General features: G+C 44.9%; 1 protein-coding gene across 2 annotated transcripts in view; it reads right to left on the bottom strand.

The window, feature by feature from the left end:
- Positions 1-20,810, bottom strand: part of aux (cyclin-G-associated kinase) — a 69,610-nt gene that overhangs the window by 41,557 nt on the left and 7,243 nt on the right. For both annotated transcript variants that reach the window (XM_050185827.3, XM_055075181.2), the window contains exons 5-11: positions 20,457-20,596; positions 17,279-17,404; positions 14,132-14,221; positions 10,116-10,251; positions 6,019-6,213; positions 3,216-3,411; positions 1,361-1,413 (exon numbers count right to left, since the gene is read on the bottom strand). In XM_050185827.3, coding sequence (XP_050041784.2) covers positions 1,361-1,413; positions 3,216-3,411; positions 6,019-6,213; positions 10,116-10,251; positions 14,132-14,221; positions 17,279-17,404; positions 20,457-20,596 — 936 coding nt within the window. The remainder of the gene's footprint in view (positions 1-1,360; positions 1,414-3,215; positions 3,412-6,018; positions 6,214-10,115; positions 10,252-14,131; positions 14,222-17,278; positions 17,405-20,456; positions 20,597-20,810) is intronic.

The raw sequence follows: 20,810 nt of genomic DNA on the forward strand, positions 1-20,810 counted from the left end.
TCATTCTGACACCTTACAGCACACGGTGGAATAATTTGGACTTCAGATGCATGACTATGTGCTAATTTGGCCCCTGACTGTATTGACTATATGTTCATCTATCTGTATTGACGGACTGACAACTGTGAAGATACGGGTTGAGACTTTGTAGCAGTGCCTCTCGCTCGATGGCCGGCTGATCCCGCTGATAACGGGTGCAGAGCATCACTCTGACCACTGACGAAGTGAAGAAAGCATGAAAAGGAACAGCATAAAAGGTATTCCTAGAAAATCGCGGCCACCGACTGTCTAGGCCAAAGGCAAGAGTACGTGCGCGCATCAATGTGTTAACTCGGGCCGCATTCTTGGACGATCGCTTTTGAAGATGCCTTCATTCTCGCGATATTTCGTGTGACTAGCACCAGACACGTTGACAGGTGGCAGTGCTTCCATACTGTAATAAGATAGCGTGCTTGGCACCGCCATGAATGCCGTTGTCTGTAGACATCGATGAGTGTTGCATTGGTCACACGAAAGACTGTGTTTGGCACTGTGCGAAGAACGTTGGCACTCATGCACACTGATGAGTCTGACGTGAGTCACACGAAAGATAGCATGGTTGGATTGTGTCAAGAATGCCATCACTCGTAGACGCCGATGCGTCTTGTGCTAGTTGCATGAAATTGAAGGTACCCCCGAATGTGATAATCTGAGAATACGGCACACCTTTTCAGGCCACTTGTGGAATAAAATCTCATAATTTTGACAAATTTAGTACTTCGGACTTCCGATTGTTTGGACTTTCTGGCGGTCCCCGTCGAGTCCGAATTATTGGTCGGTGACAGTAACAAAATTTGGTAAAGCAAAGCAACAGTTTTATTTTTCAATGGATTGAATAAAGGAGCTGCACATGTGTAGGAAGAGACTGACAATAATACAAACGATCCCTCTCTCTCTTTTTTCCTTTTTAGTGGACTGCTTAAAATCTGAGAGTAAAAGCCCCATGAACCATCAAGTCATCATCATCATCATCATCAGCCTGGTTACGCCCACTGCAGGGCAAAGGCCTCTCCCATACTTCTCCAACAACCCCGGTCATGTACTAATTGCGGCCATGCTGTCCCTGCAAACTTCTTAATCTCATCAGCCCACCTAACTTTCTGCCGCCCCCTGCTACGCTTCCCTTCCCTTGGGATCCAGTCCGTAACCCTTAATGACCATCTGTTATCATCCCTCCTCATTACATGTCCTGCCCATGCCCATTTCTTTTTCTTGATTTCAACTAAGATGTCATTAACTCGCGTTTGTTCCCTCACCCAATCTGCTCTTTTCTTATCCCTTAACGTTACACCTATCATTCTTCTTTCCATCAAGTGCTCACCGGCAATTCTACTTGTGATGTAGTTGAAGTCCAAGTCAGCCTTGCCCATTGTCCTGAAATAGAAAGAGAGACAACAAATATTAGAAAAGTACAGTATGGAGAAAAAAGAGCAAGGAAGGAAGAATGCTCAGACCTGACTACATTAGAGATAGGTAAGACAAAAATTTCTATGCATGAAACAGCAGTTATGCTGCAAACATGATGGGATGTACGACGACGACGGAATAAAATAACAGTGGAGTGCATGGCTTTTTTAGTACATGCTGTGCCATCTAATCATTACACATGCGCAGTTACAAGGTTCATGGCTTCACGTCCCGTTCACATATACAGTTTCAACGGTCCTTTTCCTTATTAGAATTTCTGATATCATGTCACCTGTGTACTGCTTTCTTTTACAACTTCAAGTTCTATTGGGGGCATGGTAAAAGACACTGAAATTCCCACATGTAGTACTTGCACCTGTACAGTCGCCGACCGTTTATTCGGACCTCACGGGGACTGCGGAAATGTCCGAATAAACAGGTGTCCGAAAAAGCAGATTAAGAAAAAAAAAATGAAATCCTTTATTTCCACGCACTTATTCGGGCTCGGCAGTAGGCTTGAAGAAATCGTGAGTGCGCCGTTGCACGCTGTCCCGTTTACGCGCAATCAGATAAGCCTGAATCTCGGAGAGGGTCGTACGGTCACTATAGGCGGCTGAAAGCACAGTCACTGCTTGTGCACGCTCCGCATGCGACGGTAGCGTAGCACATGGTGCGTCATCTTCCGACTCGGAGTCATCGTCCGGCAGAGCAGCAGAAACCTGACGAACGATCTCGCCGTCGTTGAGTTCTGCGCATGTCAGTACAGCAGTGTCAGCACTTGTGAAACTGTCAAATGAGACGGTGTCCGGAATCACAATGCAACCACTGCGCAGGTCTCGGCAGAATATTTTCCGCGTCAGTAGGGAGCACATCGGAAGGCGACAAATCTTAGGCCTCCCGGCACCCGCTTGCCGGCATTCCCCAGCGCAGTCTGCGCGGGCACTGTCGGCGCCATTAGACACTTGACGCGATGTTTCCGTACGCCACGTTGGATCACCGAAACCTCGACACAGCACACAACGCAAACACCACCGTGCCGACACCAGTCGCACGAACGAAAAACGTGCTACTCGCAGCATCGTGCGCGAAAGAAAGAAATCAGCTGCTGGATTGTCTTGACATGGCTTACTAAGCTGAAACCGGAACTACTGTACGACCACTCTATCGAACCAGGCAGAAACGACGATGATGAGCGGGGATTTCCAGTAGCGCCACTTCGTGGGGCAGCAAGGAGGCTCCGTTCAAAACAAAAATGGCGTTCAGCAAGTCGAACTATGCGCCGCGGTCAGAGTTGGTGCATGATGCCCTCGAACGAGTTGGCTCAAGAAGTGTCCGAAAAATCAGACGAGGGGTTGCAGGGCGTCCGAACTTTCGGCAGTTGTTATACATTATGGTCTATGGGGAGAATGGCGGTGCCGCGAAGCTGACCGAATAATCGGGCATGTCCGAATTTTTGGAGTCCGGAAAATCGGTCGGCGACTGTATACTGAAGTCGCTGCGATTTCCTTATAAAAGACGGGTAAAGTTATGATTGGCATTCTGCCCACATAACAATGGCAAGAACCCCACGGAATGTGTCTCATACTGCTTCTATAGTTTCTGTTTTAGAATATTTGTTTTAGTATGGTCAATATTGCCGTTTTTAAAATGTAACGCGAGGGTTGACTACAAGAAACAAAACATCTTGAAAAAAAAAATAATTTGGCCCAACATCGAGTGAATAAGGGGAGAAAGTGGGGAAATTGGGATTGAGGTGGTGCGTCACTCACTGCTGGGCAATCTGCATGACCTTGGAGGAGGTGTCACCTAGGCGCTTGAGCAGGCTTCCTGCGCCGCCACGTAGCGACGTCAGGAGGCCTGCGCTGCCCCAGCTTCCTTCCGCTGTCGTCGGAAGAGGAGCAGCCGCCGCGGAAACTGTGCCTCCGTGGACGTTGAGGTTTGGCGGGGGTGGCCGGCTGGGCGGTGCTGCAAACAGCGGAAAGCACAGATCGAGGCAGTCGTACAAACTGTACGAACAGCAAGGGTAGGAAAGTGAGCACAGCAGTTTGAGTTTCCCTGTAGGCGTGCGTGGAAAACCGTTACAAAAATTAGAGAAAGATTATGCAGTGCTAGCTTCCAATTTTAGGTCGAGGAAAAAAAATAAAAAATAAATGGCGCATAGGTAATTAGGACACAGGCAAGGAAGCCAAGCTACATGATGAAAAAGTGCAAAATATTTAACACCAGAGAAACTGCTCTTTTGACTTGCTCTAGAATATAATGCGGTAAAGGGCAGAGTCGTCTGAGGCAGGTAATAGGCAACTGTCGGTAACTTGGGTGGGCCCGCCTCTTTAATGTGCTAGAGTTAGGGCCTTGTGTCACAGAAAATCCGGTGTCAATGTTGGCATCCGGTGCCTGTGTCCCTGTGAGTGAAAATTTCAGTATGTATTTAGGTATATGTATATGCCACGCCTTCCATATGACATGCAGTATAAGCGGGCTATAATGCCACACCATTCTATCACTACAGTTGCTTGTGCCTTGTCTTACATTCCCCAAAAAGTTATTCCTCAGATAGTTGAGAATGACAGCCCACAAAGAAATGTGAAACAAAACACCGACAGCGCATACCTTTTATGTTAAATCTTCTAAGACTTAAATATTAGAGTGTTTTAGTTGAGCGTCCTTAAGGTCCACTCCGAGTTGCCCCTCTAAGCCACAGCGGAGTGGTGGGCGATTTTCGTGTTTTAGTTATACGTTTAGCGTAGCGGAGCGGACCTTTTGTAGTTGCAGCGCCCTCTGGCCAAATTCAGGGTAATAATAACACTTATTTGTCCATGAAGTATCTAGACGTGCTCTAGCAATGCATTACCTGCCCATTTATCCAGTGGAAAATAAAGCACCGTCTTGGGAAATGCCACCTGATAGCCAGCAAACCCAGTTTCTGCATCCAATCCAATCCTTTCTGATGCCAACGCACAGCACACTCCGCTCAGGCAGCTTGTAAGTGGACCGTGTTTGTCACTCCGCTAGCCCGCTTGTGACTAAGCGCATGCGCATTCGCGCTTCCACCCAGCTGCTGAGCGAAGCGTAAAAATGCCAAACTAAAACTATATTAGAAGTGCGAAACAATAAAAGAAACCTGAAAATGTAATTTGTTTGAGCAGCAGTGTACTAACTCCGGGACTGACCCACACACGAGGCCGTGCTTCTACCAGAAAGCTCGCCTTCTTGCATAGTGTTTGCCACCAGCATTTCCTGGTAAATATTGCGGTTACATAAGCTGCAGTTGCCGGGAAGCATGAGAAGCAGACAGAGATCTTTGAATGCTATCGCGGCCTACTCTTAAGGGCGAAGCTTAAGTGTCCTTCAATTTTGTCAACAAATAAAAATGAGATGATTATGAAACGGTTGACTGGTGCCAAGCGTATGTCTCCCTTCATCTGAAGCCGTCACAGAATCTTACGCATGACAGCAAGTATTGTCCAGGATTCCAGTTCATCTGGAATAAGTAGCACAATAGTTCAGTACAGTGAAACGTCATTACTACGTATACCACGCTAACAATCTTTTCAGATTAGCAAACTTAGAAATTCCCTGCTGCCTGCTGATACTTTCAATGTAATAATATTTCAGTACTACGAACTTCAGAGTACCTAACTTTTCAGAATAACAATTGTAATTCAGTTACAGTGTCATGTTAACAATGCCTCAGTACTACTACAAATTGAAATTTAGAAATCTGGGGATTCTTAGATTTCTGTGTATCCTCCACAGCAGCTGGAACAGTAAGCTAGCAGACGACAAGGTGCAGAAAGCAGACACCTCTGCACATGGGTCAGGAAAACCTGAGACGGTGCTGGTGGAGAGAAGGGCAGGAAGGGGACATTTTCTTCCCTCTGTTGTTGAGGCGATGACGCATCAGGTTTTGCGAGCACGTGCTTCGTTCAGACAACTTTTGCCTAGCAAAGCAGGTGTCTCTCTCTCTCTCTTTTTTTTTTTCCCCTTCTTTCTGTGGTTGTATTAGCTATGAGAGAGTAGAAATGTAATCTCTGTGCTCACGGGGATGCCACGTGGTTGCCGTATTTGCCATTTTCCTGACAGTGCTGTTTACTTGCGCTTTGGAATAGTTAAAGCATCCACCTCGAGCGAGACAGTTGTAGTGTCCGTGGAAAGGAATGTGAAAAGCAAACAAACAAAAAGAAACACTGCACTTTGGAGGCAACATGGCGCTTCCTCTTTGTCAGAGTATCCTTCAGCGTCTCTTATGCACTCGCCACTCTTACTATACGGTGCGATGCTTCAGTTGTGCATCATGGCAGAATCTATGAAAAAAGCAACAGGCTGAGAGCCAACAGTGATGTTTTCATGAATAACTCATACGGTGACAACTGATGGGTTGATAAGCTGAATGGTTAATTTTGGGGCTTTTACTATAATGACCTTTGAGAATAACGAACAATTTTCCGCAGTCTTCTGAAGTTCGTTATATCGAGATTTCATTGCAGCTGATTGCTGTTGATGGCATTGACTTGCTGTAACGTGGTTAGCTTCTAACTAGGGAACCATGAGCCAGAAAGGTGTGTCGTTTACCGGAAGTGGAGTTCGGCACGCTGTGCGTTGCTGCACTGGTGTCGCCCTGGGACGCGCCACCCGTCACCGGGTTTGCACTGCGCAGGCCCGGTGAGTCCTCCAGCCGCACGTTCTTGGCCTCACCCATCTCCTGCAGTCGCTCAGCCACGTCGATGATCGTGGGCCGTGATGTTGGGTTCACCTGGAGCATGCCCCCTGCGAGCGCAGCACCACAAGCAGGGTTTGCACACAACAATACGACACAAAGGTTCAAGGAATCGGAAACAAAATCTTTGACTTTATCGAAATTTAGACAATACACAGTTGTCCAGGTGAAGAGGGCTAAAGGGGACACACGTGGTCACCTGACTAGGCCCTAGACACCCTGAATTCATGCAGGCATAGTTTCGACATGGTGAGTTACGAAGTACAAACAAAATTTTACAGGAAGACAATTCCGATCAGCAATTCCGATCTGTATTTATAGATATAGACTCGCAAATATTCCAATCTCAGCAAGGTTGAAGATTGGGTTTCTTGGTACACTGAAACGTTTGGAAGAGTGCTAGATGACAGGACTGCGCCCATGTGTTGTGTCTTTCTTTTCCTGTCGTCTAGCGCTCTTCCAAAAGATTCAAATCTGCTTCATAGTTGCAATTTCTTGCAGCCAAAAAGCCATCGAGTTGGCATCCCCTTTGAGCTGTTCAGGTGTCTTTTCAAAGTCAATTTTCCCATTGCCTACTGGCCCATCGCGCACTTCGCTCAATGAGGGCTAGTTAGTGCCCCGCTTCACCCGTGTTACTAGTCACATTTAACTCAAAAAACTGAAGCTTTCCTCCACACACAACAAAAATGGCAGTACGGCTTCGTCACTTGGTCTGGCTATAACCATTTCTCCATGATGTCAATGGTGGTTTAAATAAGCTTGTTGGTGGTAGTGGACGTGCCACACTGCAACCACATGGCAAACATTCAAAATAGAATTTATATGATCATTTCCTGATAGTGTCCATGGCATAGCACAGGTATGGAGTTTGTTACTCCGAATGTTCAGAGGGGACCTCCAACCTCAGATCTCAAGAAATTCAAGAAATGTATTTATTCGAAAGAACTTTAGAGGTCTTCGAAACTTTCTTTGCCCATATTCAAGGGTTTTCAACAAAAAAAAAAAAAGAAGAAAAAAAGATTTTTTTGGAGAACCCTTGAATATAAACCCTGTGTGACAATTATTGGTTTCCATTGCGATACCTTCATTTAGGTGACTAGAATGATGGAATCAAAGCCGCCCTTTACCATGTAGTGCCCAAACACAGTTTTGCATCAAGGAAAATTGGAACAAAATTTTCAGCTTTATTTCTAGCCATGGAAAGTACATTTGTAGAAAAAAAGTTAAATGTTATTCGAGGTACCATTTACTTAGTATTGCAACCATTTAATTAGTAATTAGTTTGTTGAACTATCCATGGCGGGAACTTAATTACGGCATATGTATGTATGTATGTATGTATGTATGTATGTATACAAACTGTGTGTTTGCTGCACATAAATTTGTATTTTGAGGCATCAAATTCAGCATAGCATGCTGATATGTTCGGCGTTACAGGATTCATAAGGAAGCGGCAGGCAAATGTGAGTATCATATGCATGAATTGTCGAATTAGTTCATTGTAGTTAAATGATATGACAGATGGCAAAGAGCAAAGGGTGAAGCATGTGGTGCACACCTCTCTGATGCTACAGAACCTCCATATAGAAAGCTGCATAGAAAGTTTGACTTTCAGGTACAAATTCTTGGTGTGCAATGCCACGGCAGTCAAAAAACACAATCAATATGACTGACTTTTGCTTCATTCTTCCTTGGTTCCTTGGCCATTTCTGGGTCTCCAGGATTGTGCAAGGTATTGTTTTCATTGCTTTGAACTTAGGGCGATACAGCCCGTTTTTCTTGGGCTTTACATGCGCAAAGATGCACCAAATAATTGTAAACTAAAGCACATACACCTGGGAAGGCACGTCAGCCACTCCCGACTCCTGCTGCTTTTCCTTCACCCAACAGCTTGACCACCCTCTGCACCCTCCCTCAATATCGCTCCCTCGGCTAATACAACAGCACCACATCTGCAACTTGGTCTCTATTTTCTGTGTCAGCAAAACAGACCATTTCATTAAGTATATATTTCCAACCCTAAGAACTGACATTCAAAGCAGGCTTCCAATGCCCCTAAGCAGGGGCATTCAAAGCCTTTAAAAAAAGAAAAAAAAAACTGTTTTGAACAGTGCTAACAGGTAAATATACAAAGGGCATGAGGCATCAGCTTTCTAAAACAAGATACCTATGGCAAGTATAGTCAATTCTTAGCACATATCATGCATTTATGCAAAGGCATATTTTTGTTCTCTTTATTTCCAATCCCAAGTGTCAGTTTAACTTTAGACTCATTCAAGGAAAAAGATGCATGTCATGCCAAAATTCACACTTTTGTTACCAGAATTAAGAGAGGCAACAAAAAACAACCAGGACGAACAGTAATGGTGCAAAATGCGCAGTCACACAAGGAAAATAGAGAATATGGTGAAAGTAATAAACTTTCTTTCAGCTATTACGCTGATATGACAATCAACTCCCAGCAAACTGAAAAATGAAGTAGATAACTCGAGCACTGTTAAAATGTACTATTGTAACCGGTTTGCAAGTGTTTAAATATGACATGAGCACAACAGTTTAAGGGTGAAGTGCACATAATTAGTCTTAATGCCAAAGAACAAGATACGGTAACTCCACCAGGTACGGTATTCCTTTCAAGCTCTCCGCGAGTTTCGATAGCAGTGGGCAACATGGTGCCAAGTTTGGACCAAATAAGCAGTCTTGAATCTGTATTATCATACCAGCCCTTCCTGCAGTTCTGACCCACCAAAATGTAGCCATTCTACTTTTAAAAAATATACACAAGCAACGGAACGCATATCCAAAGCAAGTTAGTAAGCAGTGCAGCCCTGCTCTCAACCACCCAAGATTAGCCAGAGAAAATTCGACATCCCACCTGGAATAACCTTAGCCATTACAGGTAAGCATTCAGCGAGACTCCAACCAGCACAGCATGAACACCCCGACAGCATGCCGACGGGTTCTTCAAGAATCCTATCGATCATGACGACTTGCAGGCAGATGTTTAAGTCTGAGCGCCACAGGAGAAGAGAAGCCAAGGGCACACCACACAGTGTAGCACGTCTGCTGCCCAACTGCTCGCTAGTAGACAATGGCAAAGACCACTTTGCCGTTGCTGCCAGCTGACAGCAACGGCAAAGCCAAGACAGGAAATGCGACAGAGGCGCTGCACAACGGTGGATACATTTTGTTCCAGCTTTTCCGTGCACTACAGCAAAGAACAGCCAAGGGAACGAGAGCCTACTAGTTCTGGTGAGTAGTCAAGTACAGCCACATTACAATGTTTGTAAAAGAACTTTGGCATGCAGAGTTCAAGAACTACCCAATCTTCGAAGGAAAGAAACAGGGGGATGAAATGAATCACAAATGAATCACAAGGGTCATATATAAGAGGCATTGAAACGTTACAGTAACCTGCCCCTTTCAAATGAAAGCAGCTACAGCTTTGGCAGTACTGCACAGAACTGTTCAGGAAATGCCTGGATGTCACTCAGCATGTGACAGACACACTAGTGACGCAAAAGAACAGGGGGACATGACAGGTGAGAGGAAAAAAAAAAGACACAGAAGCAAAATCACAATGGCTTCTGAACTTCCACACACTTAGCACGTGCTATGAACTGCAACTGACAAACTAGAGGATATAAAAAAACACAGAAAGGGGCAGTAAAACAGAAAGACCTCACCCACGAGGTCTTGTGACATGTCACATGACTGCAACAAAATTTTTCAAGACAGAAATACAAGAAAGGTTGCCCGAAGTAAAAAAGAACAAAGCCAGAACAGCCGTGAACCCTAGCGGTTACAGCTGACGGTGCACAGCAGGCGACAGCTAGATGGCTACCTAGCTGCCATCCACAGAAGGTTCCTAAATCCAAGTTAAAAGTGCGTCACAATGACGTCAGTGCCGCATCACTGCCGTAATAAGAAAAAAGAGAGTGCGAGAACTCACGCATGAGGTCATGGAAGATGTCGAAGTGGGTGTCTCCAGAAGGAATGCTGTAGTTGGCATTGAGGATGCGGAGCTTGGACGAGTCCGGGAACGGGTGCTCGCGGAAGCACAGGAGAAACAGGACGCAGCCCAGGGCCTAACAAGAGACGCACACACGCAATGAGCACACGTCAACAAGCACAGGCACCTACTGTCACCAACATGTGCAGTACTCGACAAAAACTGCCCAGTCTCACAGCTCCCTGGCACCGCACACTGTGGCCCACGGTTAAAGTAAACGCACAGTTAGTATTCTGCGATAGATTATCACTAGAATGTGGACTCAAGGCCAACAAAGAAATTTTGTCCTACATAAATGCATATCCACTTCATTATATCGAAAGGTTCTTTACCAACAAAAGGGAGTAAATGTTCCGATTTATTGGCTTTCGTAACTGATTATGTGTTAACACGGCAAGCTGGGCGAGTTGGTGATTGAACATGTTCTTAGGGGTGGGCAGCGCAATCCAGACAAAAGACAAAAGGAAATATCTACATGCTATGCACTGCTTCTTGAAGTGGAGCCATCCGCTTGTCATGGCAGCACAGTCATTAGGTATCGTATCATGTACTTCCTTTCGTCTTTCGTCCAGGTTGCGCTGCCCACCCCTAGGAACATGATTATGTGTTCAATTGAACAGTGGATCGTACATTATGTAACACCTTATCTCTGCAGCAGTTGCTTCACCTCTCCAGCTGGTCGAAGTTCAAGATTTGGCACCTGATGGAACTGGAGCTAACTCAACATCATGATGAAGCACCTCCAAATGTTATCTTCGAGTGCAGCAAGCTACTGCTACAGCATCAGCCTTCTGCTTTTTGGTTTGTCAAGCATGCCACTTTTTGTGTGCTACAGCAACAAGGCTGAGTGGCCATATCGACATGCTGCACTGCTTCTCGAAGTGGAGCCATCTACTTGTCACGGCAGCACAGCCATTGAGTTATCCATGAGCAGTATCCCAAGACCCTTCTTTCACTTCCTGTGCGCCCCACTCCTCCTGCAGCTAACACATCACAGTACATTCAGCGACAAGAATAAAGATGTACAAAAAAAAAAAAAAAAGTCAAGAACACAGACAAACTAAATTTTAGGGTTTACGTGCCAATTCCATCATCTGATCATGAGGCCCAACGCAGTGAGGGACGCTGGATTAAATTTGACCACTTGGAGTTCTTGAATGTACACATAAATCTAAGTAAGCAAGTGTTTTTGCATTTAGCTGCCGTCAACATGTGGCTGCTGTGCCCAAGATTGAATCTGCCACCTTGCTCTAAGAAGTGCAACACCATAGCCACTGGCTACTGCAGCACGTGTGGCCATATTAACGCTTTAATACCGGTTGTCATGACTTCATAACATATCAAGTGCCGCCTATGTTCTAACAATATGCCTTCTAACTCAAGTGCGTTGAGGAATAATGACCTCAAAAGAATGCTTTCTCTAATTACAGCTTACATCTACGGAGCTCCCCCCCCAACAGGTTTGACAGAGGCTGACTGATAGACAAGGTTTTAATGTTATGAAGCAATACATGAGCTATGACTGATTTAATACATGTTTTGTTGCTACATTTGAGCAAGTATGTAGCTGTAGTGGTTGCGCGATCTTTAAGAGACTGTAGCAAAGAAGGGGGGCTCTGGATTAAATTTAGCTGTGTACGCTAGAAATTTTTTTACGTATGAAACCTATAGGTATGTCCATCGTGACAAAGAAACATGAAAGAACAATAGCTGGTTGACATTAATCCTGAGGGCACCCCCAACAGCATCCTTCAATATCCCTGTTGCAGTTTTGGGAAGTTAAACTTGCCAGTTTACAGTGAAACCCTGTTAACTCGTAGCTAAAAAAGAAAGAAAGAAAGAAAAAGCGGGAAAAAGTTTGCGATAAGTGGAGTTTCGAGACAAGTAAAATCATAAGAATAGAAGTCCCCTGGCCACACAAACAGCACAGGAGCCTTTCTAAAATTCAGCCAGTAATATTCTTGCCCGCTTTTGCATGCATCGGCACCAGACATGTCAGTGGCTATGCGCAATGGCGTTACTGGCACTTTGCCAAGACAGCACGCTTGGAACAGAGCCTAGAAAATTGATCCTCATGCAATATTTCACTTTCAGTTTATTATCGATTCAACAAGCAATGATTATGTGCAGATAGTATGCAGACGAGGGTCCCAAAGTCAATGATATATGGCCATATGGACCCTCAAGGAAAAAAGAAAACGAAAAGAAGAAAAGTATAATAGACGTGGGTTAAAGCAACAAAACTAAAAATGCACAAGGAAAACAAACGAACGCAAGAAATGCAATACACTTGTAAATAATGATAAACAAAGAGAGAAGTGCATATATGAAAAAGCATAACTATAAAGCAAGACATATTGGGCATGAAACAACTGTAATTATTTGAATCTAGGCCTATAGGTAGTTTCTTTTTTTTTTTTTCAAATAATCATATACCAAACTCTACGGTCGGCTTAGATTTGAGGATTTAAAAAGAACGTGCTAGTTTGTAATTGAATATGATAACTATGGTGCATAGCTAGAGCAATCTAGAAAAGTCAACATCGCAGCCACTATTGGCCATGCCAGTAGCCAACTGAAGTACACGAGCGACGTCGCTATTTTGATCTGTGTCGTATTGGCATGCGGCGTGGCCCATAGAGTGGCGTTATCGTAATGGCACCAAACAGCTGATGCTCCTATAGTGCAACTTTCAAACGAAAAGTTGTGCTAGCCGCAGAGGCATCGTCAAGCGTTCAAGCAGTGCGGGACTTCAGCGTCGATGAGAAAAACCTATTGCGCGTGCCGCAATGAGGAGATGACAGCGACAAGGAAAATAAGCATGCGATAACAGAGCAGCTGTTCACCAAGATCGCGTCGTGTTTTCGATGTGTGTGAGCCATGCCACACTGTCTGAGCTTGCAGACACGAGCTTGCGCGCGTCCGCAAGCACGCGCATGGTCTGGGCTAGCAGCGATGATAACGTAGAGCGAGCTCAGCATGTTCATATTAAATAAATGCTGTTTTCATTTTGTGAACGCTGTCCTCACTTTTTTGTTCGGCCTACATTCGAGGTGAGTTTTTCCTTTTTTTTTCTGGCTTCAGAAATTCAGGGGTCGGCTTAGAATCAGGGCAGGCCCAGACTCGAGTAAATACGGTATTTACAAAAATATAACATTTCAATTCCTTTGAAGGCAGTCATCCAAGCACAACTCTTCCAGGAATCCACAAAGCTGATGCTGCTACTTTCTGCATTGTAATGAATTCCAGACACTGTCACATCGACAACCAAAGATGAACAGTGGGATAGCACAATAGTCGCACCTTAGCAGACGCCCACAAGTGACGCGGCATGAAGCGAGTGTCCTTGTCAAGTGGCAATCTTGCTAAAACGCTGTGGCCTCGTACACTGGCTTCTTTAGGGCACGGCGCGTGGGTTGATCATGCCTGCTCAAAAGTGCTGATCATCTTGCTCAGGGTCAAGATTATTATGCCGAGACCACATTGATGTGCGTCACTGACAGCATCCTAAATGAGGGAGGTGAAAAAAGGAACATGGCTCCCAGCTCACCGCTGCTCTGTGAAGCCACAACAAAGTGGCAGCAAGCTGTCTAGTAAGTACGCACAAGCGGTGATGGACTTAAAGAGCAGGTGAAGATTAGTGGGGGAGTGTGGCCCAGAGCGCCGTCTGGCTTGGATAGCGAGCTGCTACCTGGTGAAAAGCGAGTTGAAGCGACGCTGCCGACGCTTCCTGTTGCCTTTTCCCTGGTATTTTCGATGTTGAGATATCTGGCGTATGGCGCAATAACTGTTTGAGATAAGCAGTAAAAAACACAACAGTTCACATCATGGCCAGAAAAATTTAGCCTGATCAATATTTCGAGATATCAAAGTTCCAGTAAACGAAGGTCTACTTTAATTAAACTAAATCTACGTACAGTAACAAGGAGCAAAGGTGAGAATGACAAGGCGCTCACCCAAATGTCCATGGCCTCGTTGATCGGGTAGTTGTTGTACGTGTCCAACACTTCCGGCGGCCGATACATCGGAGTCGTGTTCTTGCACATCTGTCACAAGCAAAAGCAGGCACAAGAAAGTGAGATCCAATACAAGGAACCCTCTATTGAAAATCAAATGCCTGAAAGTGCTGTCAACCTGCTTTCAACTAAGCTGTCGAAATGTATGCAGAACGTGCTGGATCATGCAGACCATATTTTCTTTCCGCCAAGTGAAAAATGATCAATGTCAAAAGAATCGCAGAATGGCCCACACACAGTTCTATGCATCAACATATTTGGCGTTGTTACTTACATGCTTCATTAGGGAGAAATGAAATAAAAAAATAAAGTTCTGTTTAAATATGCTTCGAATATAGTAAATCAACAGTTCAGAATTCAGTCAGTGGAACAAACTAATATGAAGCTCCACACCGTGACAATATTTCTCAGGCACCGTGGTTGACGAAAGCACCGTATGATGGTGTCACCAGCACTGCTGCCATTCCATGTCCAGTATTCCAAGCATTACAAGCCGTACAAAGTCTTGCATAGACTAAAACCCTCCAACGGCCAGCTAGTGCATTCAATATTAAGAATGGTGTAGCAGTACAAAACACATGGACGAAAGAAAAACGTAAGACACACATACACACGCTCTGTATATTTTTTACGTCTCCCTTTAGTTCATGTCTTCTGCACTGCTAGGGAGCTAATGTGGCAACAACACATGACATATACAGTTGCTGACAGGTGATTCGGACAGCTTCACAGCAAAGCTATTGGCCCCATAAACTCATGGGGCACCTCTCGCCGGCTAATGCATAAAAAATATATAAAATTTTGGGACACTTTACAGCATGCAATTCAATAACTCAGACTTCACCTGCACAACCCTGTACTAATCTAGTCATTAAGTTTAGCAGAAAGAGTGACATTTTTGCTTTGACACATCATCGGCACCTCCTTAAAAAACAACATCAAAGCCTAATCGATCCAGTATTTGCCAACCGTAACCAAACCATGCTATAAATCAAGCCAAGCTACTTCATTGTAAAGGCTGCATTTGTGGTTTGTCATGCGTGTTCAGTGCATCCAGCGTTGCATCCGTGTCTACTTCCTTGTCATGCTTTTGCAGTTCTTTCGTTCCATGTTGGGCTGCCTTGTTGTAATAAAGTGCGACCTAGGTGCTTGTCAAGACCACTAAGCAACTGTGAAAAGGCACACTGAAGAAATGTGCCCACGCAATTGTGAATCACTCTAACTACATAAAAGATTCATTTCTAGACTACACAGACCATATGTAAAACACTAATCAAAATGTGTGCAGATACCAGTGATTGATTGCAAAATATCAAAGACCTGTAGTAGCAAGAAATCAACTGCCACATACAGAAGTCCACACAATGACAAATACGCATCAATAAACAGGGGGGGGAGAGGAAGAGAGAGAGAGAGCATTTCAGCAAACTAGTCGAAGTAGCGGTCCGATTGCAATATGTATGTCACTGGTAGACATTTTGGTACCTGCTCTGATTGATTCGACAGCACCACTGCATTTTCCATAGACACTGGCAGATCTACAAAAAGAGAGATGAGGGATCCTTGGCCCTGCCTGAGACATGCTCATATTACTTAGCGCAGACGAAGCTGAACATGCAGACCCCCTCAACCACCCCCACCCCTCCTAAAAAGACTACCTTGGATCAGCCCCTTACCATAGAACCAATGTGCAATGATGGTGCGGACATGACCCGCACACGCGTTGTCAAAAACACAGCAGCCGTAAAAAAAACGTTGCCACCATTCAGATAGTCACTCTAACCCTCATTTTTCTTGGCGAAGAAATTTCTTGACTTTCTAGAATGCCATATGACTGCTACTAAGAAATTTTCGTCGGCGCTGCATTAAACCGCAACTTTTACCGCAGAATCCTCACGAAGCGGTGCTGGTCAGGCTTAGTGGTACATGGCCATGAGAAAAAGTGGACGCCATCTGGTCAATGGAGTGGAGAGTGGCAAGCTGTCATGGAATGCTCGCTGTCTATGTCCATACCAGAGAACCCTTCGGCAACTGCCCGTGAGATCACGAACGTGGCCTAGACGTGGCAGTCACAGTGGTGGAGGTCCACAGGCAATCCACTGGAAACTATTGCGAGGTCTCCCACTATGCTCACACAGCTCCAAACAAACAAGGTCATATGCGTCACACACTTTGTGATGACGCGCATCAGGCTGCACGATGGGCAAGTGCGAAGTGGCCCTGCAGCCATGACTATCGCATTGGTTCAAGCAGATATTATTTCAACAAAAACCAACACAGAACAAAATCAAGCTATTTCTTTGTACTGTTGGTATCGTAAAAATCAAAGAAACAGATTTTTATCGCTGAAGTTTCTTTTTCTTCTGCCCGATTATTTTAAGCAAGCGCATGCTGGCGCAGGTGAGGTGCAATACCCGTGATGAAACACAATTTGGTGCACCATGTAGCAGCATTTCCTTCCCGATGCAGTCAGGAAGGAAATGCTGCTACACAGTGCACCAAATTACTGCAATAAGGCATTACTTTCGTCACTGGCATTTTTTCCTTGTGTTAAATAGCTACATAGTTCCAGCCAGCTCCTTTGATTGCTATTGTAAATTTCTGTCAATAAATCATCAAAAAGATTCCAGTGGCACTACTTCTACCATTCATGTTTGCGTCACACAGGAGTGGCAATTAAGTAAGGGATGTGCCCAACCTATTGACTGTTGCAAAAGAATGCGTGATAATTTGGCTATCAGGGCGCAGTCTACCTTTGACTGAGTTGCCATGAAATAAAGATTTAATGCATGTATTGCCTTTACTTGCATCTACCTGTGGCGATGACATGGTAATGGTCGAAATACGAACTGACCAGGTTGCAGGCAATCACACGTGCCTGTAGCAACTTGTTGACAAGCTTCTTTGGCCATTTGTGGAATTTGGAATTTAAAAAGTCCTCATTGAGTGCTAATTATCAGTCGGTGACTGCGCCCACATAACCTGCTTACATATACTCTTTAAACAAAGCTGCAAGTCTCTATAAAAAGCTGCTGCTACAATAAAGGGATTAAGTTGTCGAGTACTAACAGCGTTTCCTGCACTCACCTCATCTTCGACCAGGCTCCGCTGGATGGCCGTCCAGTAGCTGTCGGGCTTGTAGGACTTTGTCGTCGAGCTGCCAAAGTCGCAAAGCTTGATGGTGCCCTTAGAACTCAGCAAGAGGTTTTCAATCTGCAACGCACAATGGCAGCAATGCACATTAAAATCCAGTCACATTTGGCTTCTCAAATTTATAAAACCAACATGAAATTTTCAGAGGTTTGATTGAGGTTTTCTGAAGATGACAAGCAGAATGTTGACTGAACGATTGCTTCGCAGATTTCTACAAACCTAAAGCTAGCCCCAGGTTATGAGGGACGCATACTGGATACTTTTTGGGTAAACACCGACTACAACATAAGAATATTCAATATTCAATGATGAATGTTAGCTTATGCTGATGTAATAGATAAATGCTGCAAAATGACTATACCATCACTTTTACTGAGAGCTACAGGTCTGCAGAATAAGTGGATGCTCACTCACACTCATCAGCACTCAATTACGCTCCAACTCACACCCGCTCATACACTAATGCACGTTAATTTGTTACTTCCATTCACACTTACAGGCACCCAATCACAAACTCATACCTAGGGTTGCCAACCAGCCAAAATTTAACGGGACAGTCCAGATTTTTTGTGCAAATATCCCAGGGTCTCGATTTGACCCAGTCAGGACGACCAAATGTCCTGACTTCTGCCTTTTCTTCTGGTGAAGAACAATGAGTAAACCAGATTTTCTTTTTAAAATGCCTGGCATCTCAGGTACACATTCTCTTTTGTCTTCCATTGCATTGTCATAAACATAAAGGCAGTTTTGTCTTCGTCGTGGTATATGTAGTTTCGTTGTGGGCCCTAACCATTCACACAACCTGTATCTGTCTATTGGTAGCCATGTTACCCAGGCTGCACCTTTCCTGTTGTAAATTGCAACATGGCAAGAAAAGAAGTGTGAACCTTTGTTGTATGTACTGAGTGGTGGCTGCTGACATTGACAGAGTCGTTCATCCCCACGTATCCACACTACAGTTGCACTTGACAGAACAGACGTACAAACAGGAGAAAAAATCCAGAAGTCGAGGGAACATGCATTTGAGACACCTTCAAGGAATTTTCTCTGCACAGGGAAGGACAAACATGACAGAAGCACACACTGATAACAAAAAAGTAATTTTATAGGCCTATCACATAAGCAGGAAGAGGGCACAGTGCACCAGCCAAACTTCTACTATTTCGTTAAAATGGTCCTGAAACACTTCTTCAACTAGTAACAGAATGACATCACTATTATATTACATCATCTCATGAATCTCCAGCTGCAAACATTTTTAAAATCCTTCAAGCACAGGCGTAGTTAAATGTAGTTATCGGAACAATCAGGGGCTTTCTGTCTCGTTTCATTTCTATTAGCGTGCTCGAAGCTACACAGGAGACACGGCAAGGGGGCGTAAGGGGGCAACGCATAACTGGCCCCACCCAAAGCTTGAATGCGAGATGGCTCGTGGCGCTACTCTGTGGTGGCAGCGGTATCTATGCTAAGCTGTTCATCTGGGAGGCCACGCACTGCAGATGCAGCAGCACACCACTGTCATGTTTAGACTAGCAATGCAAAGATGAAATGGCTTTTCTGTATTTTTTTTATATTGAAGACACAGTGTTTAATTTAACTGAAATGAGCAATAATTGTATTATTGAGAATGTTCTCGTGTCGTGAAACCAACCAATAGCTGTAGTGGGTCCAGCTGCTTGATATGACGCTGCATGACCACACTGCGGAAGCGAGAGCAAGCGATGTTTCACTGCTTTTGTCAAGAGATTGTAAATTCCCTGCTGCATGCAGTGCAATCACATTTAGCTCGTACGTTCACTGCTGCCTCGCTAATAGATTGGCAATGTTTCCTTAGAATGTTCATAAAGTGCTTAACCCTTTCGCTGTCACAGACGCACCGGCACGTCTTCGCGCTTCGCCCCCATGTCACTGACGTACTGGTACATTCTCTATCGTGCATTCAAAATTTCGCGCCTGAGTGCAATGCTGGCGCTCCTGGACTGGCCACGCCATCTGTTGAATCTTTCTACAAGTTCGTATTTTCACCTCGCACTGTGTAGGCATATGTATTGAAGAGTATGGTGCGACTGTCACTCCCCCCTTTCTCTTTGCTGAGTGGCGCGGTCGGTCGCTCCGGGTTCGCTGGATCATGCATCGCGCGAGTGTGTTTATGGGTTCAAGGGTTGTTCTGCCATCTCCGCTCATTTGAAGGTTTTTATTTTTCTTCTGTTGGTGTGTCTGCTGCGGCACGTCAAGTTCAGAGGCACGCGCCGTTGCCTCTCCAAAAAGAGACTTGATTGCTGCTTTCGCTCTCTCGCCGCACCCTCGCTTCCGGCTTGCAGCAGTAAACGTAAAGGCCCTCAAACATTGTTTTAGCCTTTTTCCATCTCCCTCTGTCTTCTTGATCACACAATGCCCCATTTCTCTCCGTTGTGCGGGCGACTGAAAGCGCATCCTCCCTGCATGCAGTTACTTTAGGATGGCTGAGCGCACGGGACCTTCGCTTGCTCATTGAAGCGGTGGCTCTTCCGATTCAGAATACGAGCCGAGCTCGGATTCGGACTCTGGCAGCGTCTCATCCGAGGAAGAGGCGAGTTCCGCATTGTCAGATTCGGATGTTGAACGGATGTTTAGTCAGGCTGATGATGATGATGTTTACTAACAACAGCTGCAGAACACTGAAATGTGCATATTCCATTGACTATGTTATTTGTATACCAATCATAAGCAAAAATAAATTGCTATGTTCATTCCCTGTTATGCTCGTTCCCTGAAACCAAGCCGACACTGGGGGTGCGTCACGGCCAGAAAGGTCCGACAGCGAAAGGGTTAAAGGCCCCTTCTAGATGATAAGGAGACTGAATTCTTTGGAAATTACAAAATCAATAAACAGATTGCTTTGCTTCTCGTGTTGTTTTCCTCATTTTTGTTTCCTGTTGCACATGCCCATTTTCCTTCGGCGTTCGCACTTTCTGCAATAAACATTCAGTCATGAGCCAGCACTGTCCATGTGTGCTTCTCCGCCATCTTTGACTATTCTAGGGTTTAAAAAGAAGCCTTAGATGAATCAGCTTAAAGTTCTTTTATATGCATTTGAGAAGCTGCTTTCGCACAGCGAGGCTGACGTACTGACCTTGAGGTCTCTGTGTATGATGGGTGGGCTTTGTGTGTGCATGTGGCAGACAGCACTGCACGTCTGGTAAAAGATCTGCAGGACCTGCGCAAGGCTGAGGTCTGTTGTCCGCTGTTGGAGGACATCCACCAGGGGACCACCTGCAGCATCAACACAAAGTAGAGAGCTTTGTCGGGACAGTTTTCCAAAGCTGTAATGCATGCAGGAGGATGACGTAGTACTGCGTAAGTATGGAAGTCAACATCAGCATCCCACTTCAGAGTCTAGGTAAGGATGAAATACTTCTTCAAAACAGGGACGAAAGTTCAGGATCAGAGAACAAGGACAGGAGCAGATATCAAGCGATTCCTCACC

Source organism: Dermacentor andersoni, chromosome 11 (assembly GCF_023375885.2).
Source record: "Dermacentor andersoni chromosome 11, qqDerAnde1_hic_scaffold, whole genome shotgun sequence".
NCBI classification, from domain to species: domain Eukaryota; kingdom Metazoa; phylum Arthropoda; class Arachnida; order Ixodida; family Ixodidae; genus Dermacentor; species Dermacentor andersoni.